Genomic DNA, 4,465 nt, shown 5'->3' with positions numbered 1-4,465 from the left:
AGGAGCCAACCAGATGAAAACCTTTCCTGAGCAGCTGAGCATGACACAGCAAAGACTTGCTCCTCTTGGTCACTGTCCTCCTTAGCTACTCGAGCCTCAGCTTTCATCTGTTGAAACTGATTCTGCCTCGATTTGGTCTTGCTCTTGCAGACTCTTTCAACATGACCCTTCTTCTTACAATGCTGACATACAGCATCTGGATTAAACTAGCATTTTTCTTCTGGATGACCAACTCTTCTGCAGTGCTTGCAAGTCTGACCTTCTCTCCTTGCAGCATCATTCTTTGGTTTGTCTCCCCAGGCCTTCTTGCCTTTGTAGGCAGTATTTGTTCTTGCCTGAAAGGCACCTTCCTGGTGCTCCTCCAGTCTGCTTGCTCTCCTCTGCTCTTGAGCATATAGAGCATTGATCAACTCTGTCAGGGAGATGGTGGACAGGTCCCTTGAGTCCTCAAGAGATGAAATTTTTGCCTCATACCTCTCAGACAGAGTTGCTATAACCTTCTCCACTATCCTAGCTTCATTGAACTGCTCTCCAAGGAGCCTGATGCTGTTAACCACAGCCATAATCCTGTCAGAATATTGCTTGACAGTTTCTTCTTCCTTCATCTTCAAATTCTCGAAATCTCTCCTCAAGTTCAACAACTGTTGCTGCCTTGTCCTCTCTGTCCCTTGAAACTCTTCCTGCAACTTGTCCCAGGCCTGTTTTGGTGATTCACAGGCCATAATCCTTGTGAAAATCACATCAGACACTGAGTTCTGGATGCAAGACATGGCTTTGTGCCTCTTGGTCCTCTCATCAGCATGCTGCCTGATCTGAGCCACTGTTGGATTGCCTCTAAGTGGCTCTGGTTCAACATCTGAGTTGACCACCTCCCACAGATCGTAAGCCTGTAGGTAGGTCTTCATTTTTACCACCCATATGTGATAGCCTTCTCCATTGAAGACTTGAGGTGCAGCTGGTGAAAAGCTTGATGAAGCCATGGATTTGTATAACAGATCCCTTAAGAAGTAGGCTCTAGATACCAATTGTTGGAACACTTAACAGAAATAACAGACTGGCCAAGAGTCTTGTTCCTCAAGCCTCGATGCTTGCTGAGCAAACAAGAGAATTCGAGCAAAAGAAAAGAAGAGAAGCTAAGGAAAAATGGAGTAAAAGTTGATGAACAAACTGATTTCATTCATACTCAAAACAATGGCACAATGCCAGTACATAAATCAAGCACAAAGCTTGTTAAAATCAGCAAGTAATTACCTAAACATTACCTATCTCCACTAATTACATGGAAACTTGGAATTTTAGCTTGTAAACCTATACAAAGTTGTGTTTACAGCTCATGCATAAGCTAATTACATCAGTCAACAACCTAACTTAGTTAGAAATGAACTAAGATTACATTTCATTGACTGAAAATTACAAAATAAGCAAAATAAGCTTGCATCAGCAGCTCCTACATGTCTTAGTCTTCATGGCCTGCATGCTGTCGAGTTTGCTGCATGCTAAACCAACTTCATCACTATAGAATGAGGGTATGTCTCACATAGCTATAAGATCCAAAAAATCAAACAACCAACACTTAATTAGCAAAGAAGTCATGATTTCATATGCAAAATTAACCCAAGATTGCTCCAAAGATCACTCGACCTTGCTTGCAACACATACTAACCAGAAAGCGTGGTGTTCTAATGATTGAAACAAGCAATACTTAGATAAATATCCAGGAGAATAAAAATTTGAACAGTGAACTGTTAACCGACATGTAATATCCAACTAGGTAGGTGTTCTAATGATCGAAACAAGTACTTCCCAGATCAAGATCTTGATAATTGATCGAGCAAGAACCAATCAACACACTAACGATAATTTTATACAATGTTAACAATTTGGAATGACTGTCCACGTCAAAAATACACCAAGAGGGTTGAAATGTGACAAATAAAAAATAAAGAGACTAATTCTTTAATTTGGTTAAAGTATAGGGACTGAAATTAGATTTGACAAAGAATATAATGTTCTTGAGCCTGGCTGGTTGGATCTTTCGGATTCATGTTTCTGAATCAGCTTAGCTAGAAAAAGAAAACTACATATAGGATCGCAAACGAGGCCTGGTTAAAGACTGAGCACCATCGACGAATATAGTTGTTCCAGTCATAAATCGTGAGCCATCGCTGATCAGATAGATGACAGTTGAAGCCAGATCGTTCTTAGCATCCAACCATCTGTGCAATGGCGCTGCTTCTTTCACCCGCTTCTCTGCCCTCTCTTTTCCAACCCACAGTGGGTATTCATCTTCCAACTGTAAACCACGAGCGATCGCATTCACCCTGATCTTGTGCTTCCCATTCTCCAAAGCTGACAACTGACAACAGCAGCACAACATTATTTCAAGTCGATTTATCGAATCAAAATTGAGAGGCTTAATATTGATTGATATGGGAATTTACTTACTCTAGCTAATTGCTGCACTGCGGCCAAACACGAACCATATGCAGCAGCTCCTTGATGAAGTCCTCTTTCAGCACCGAGTATTGTGGTCATGAATACAATGGAACCACCTGTTTTATGGTCTCTCATTCGTTTGGCAACAGCTTTTTGTAGAAACAATACAGCCATGAAATTTACTTTTATGATCCTTTTTAACTCTTCTTCACCTAATTCAAGATGGTCTTGCATCTTCCCTGTTTCAGACACATGTTTTTCATCTTACAATATGGATACGAAAGTATAATCCAATGAGCCAAGTTTATATTATTTAGATTTAAGTTAGTGTTGAATACGTATATATTTACTTGTTTTTAAAATTTATTCGTGTAAAGACGTACATATATAATATAGACATGTATACCTTGATAAGCATAGCAGTTGAGAAGAGCATCTAAATGTCCAAACACATTCCATGCTTTATCTACTGCTTCATCAAAAGCTCCCTCACTTTCAGCTTCCAGATCCAATCCAACCACCTTCATTGGGACCACTCCATCTGTTGATTCCATTAACTTCTCTCTCACATTCCTCAAACACCATTCATTTCCCATTAAAACCAACCTATTCACATGCCTCAAACATCAACACTCCTAAGTTAAAACTTTTGCTCACTTGTTGCATAATCAAAGGTCTAATTCTGCTTTTAGTCCTACTATGTTAATGTTTAAGAGTTGATACTGCCATTTTGATTTGGCATAAATTTTTTATTTGTTGCTTTCTAAGTGATGAGATGGATTTATTTAAAATTGTTATGTGACAACTCATGTAACAAATAGTAAAGTTAATTAAAATGCTTAATAATATTTAAAAAAAATTACCTTATCAATTTGACCACAACAATTTTAATAATATTATAAAAATAGTGACTAAAATGCGTTAAATTAAAATAAATGATTTAATCTCAAATTTGTACTATTTAATATGATAGAGACACTAAAACCGTAAATAAACTGAATTAAGATAAAAGGAGTGAAAAGTAGGAGAGCCTTTAACCTGCAACCACGTTTGGCTAAATGCAAAGCAATGTTCACCGAAATCTCATCTCCATTTGAAGTGAGCAACACTTTCTTTGCTTCATTCTCCATTATGCTAAATACCCAACTCTCTCGATCAACCAAAACCCCGCAAAATATTAAAAACCAAGCAACCCAGAATGAAAACCCAAAGCTTTGAAACAACAAAAGTCTATACACAAATCTTCACTAATTAGCAGTCATTTACCTTTTAGCTAGAGCCTTGGGAGCTTTATAGAAGTGGCAGTCTAATAACCATTGGTAGGTGAGTCTTTTACACGAGAAATAAATGGTTATGGTCACAATTTATTAATAAGATATGACCAAATGTGAATGTGGTGGGAACCAAATCAGCAAAAAAAAAAGGTCTTAAGAGTAATTTCCTTCATATTCAATTCTTTAATACTTGAAGACCATACAAGCATTAACGAAGGTAAGTGAGACTACATTAAATATGAATTGCCGTATAGAAAATTTCATATTAACTACCGTGAATGGTTGTTGGGGAATTGCGATTAGAAATAGAAAATTGCTACATGGAGATTGGATGATGGTTAATCAATATAATTAATGTGAGTGCGACCACTATAATGGTCAATTAACAGATTAACTATCTGTATTAATAAGGTTGCAGAAATTTTGGGATCTCGTATTTGAAGAATAAGATACAGAAATTATGGGATATTGTACGCAAGGTTTTTTTTAAAGGGTATATAAGGTTTTTTTTATGTATAAATCATGTGTGTTATTTTTATGTAAAATATATTATTTAAATTTATTCGATTTAGAAATTATTATCAATTTTATTGTTTTTATTATAAATTCTATGTTTGAATATGTTAAACGTCTTTATAGTATTTTTAAATTTAATTTTTTTATTCTAATTTTGAGATATGAATCACTGTATTTTTTATTTAAAAATATTGGTCCATTCATCTAATTTCGTCATTAAAGCTAACCATATCAAATAT

The 4,465-nt window shown here is 36.3% G+C and overlaps 1 protein-coding gene across 2 annotated transcripts; it reads right to left on the bottom strand.

Moving 5' to 3' along the window:
• Positions 1-1,836: 1,836 nt before the first annotated feature.
• LOC105798461 (short chain dehydrogenase/reductase astE) lies at positions 1,837-3,726 on the bottom strand. Of its 2 annotated transcripts, none has more exons than XM_012628523.2 (4): positions 3,475-3,726; positions 2,843-3,054; positions 2,446-2,675; positions 1,837-2,356 (listed from the first exon to the last, which is right to left on the bottom strand). In XM_012628523.2, the coding sequence occupies exons 1-4, from the start codon at positions 3,564-3,566 to the stop codon at positions 2,078-2,080; spliced, it is 813 nt and encodes a 270-aa protein (XP_012483977.1). In that variant the 5' UTR covers positions 3,567-3,726; the 3' UTR covers positions 1,837-2,077. The 2 variants fall into 2 exon arrangements, with proteins under 2 accessions (XP_012483977.1, XP_012483978.1); XM_012628524.2 differs by having other exon boundaries at positions 2,843-3,042; positions 3,475-3,724.
• Between the last annotated feature and the right edge of the window lie 739 nt (positions 3,727-4,465).

The sequence above is a fragment of the Gossypium raimondii genome, chromosome 9 (genome assembly GCF_025698545.1).
Source record: "Gossypium raimondii isolate GPD5lz chromosome 9, ASM2569854v1, whole genome shotgun sequence".
Taxonomy (NCBI): Eukaryota; Viridiplantae; Streptophyta; class Magnoliopsida; order Malvales; family Malvaceae; genus Gossypium; species Gossypium raimondii.
This window is presented reverse-complemented; position numbering and strand designations above follow the sequence as displayed.

Excerpts from the sequence above, each read along its gene's own strand:
- LOC105798461 (XM_012628523.2), bottom strand. The coding sequence starts at position 3,566 with ATGGAGAATGAAGCAAAGAAAGTGTTGCTCACTTCAAATGGAGATGAG. Across the intron at positions 3,055-3,474 it reads TTAGCCAAACGTGGTTGCAG|GCATGTGAATAGGTTGGTTT; the intron begins GTTAAAGGCTCT and ends TTGATGTTTGAG. Across the intron at positions 2,676-2,842 it reads CAACTGCTATGCTTATCAAG|GGAAGATGCAAGACCATCTT; the intron begins GTATACATGTCT and ends TGTCTGAAACAG.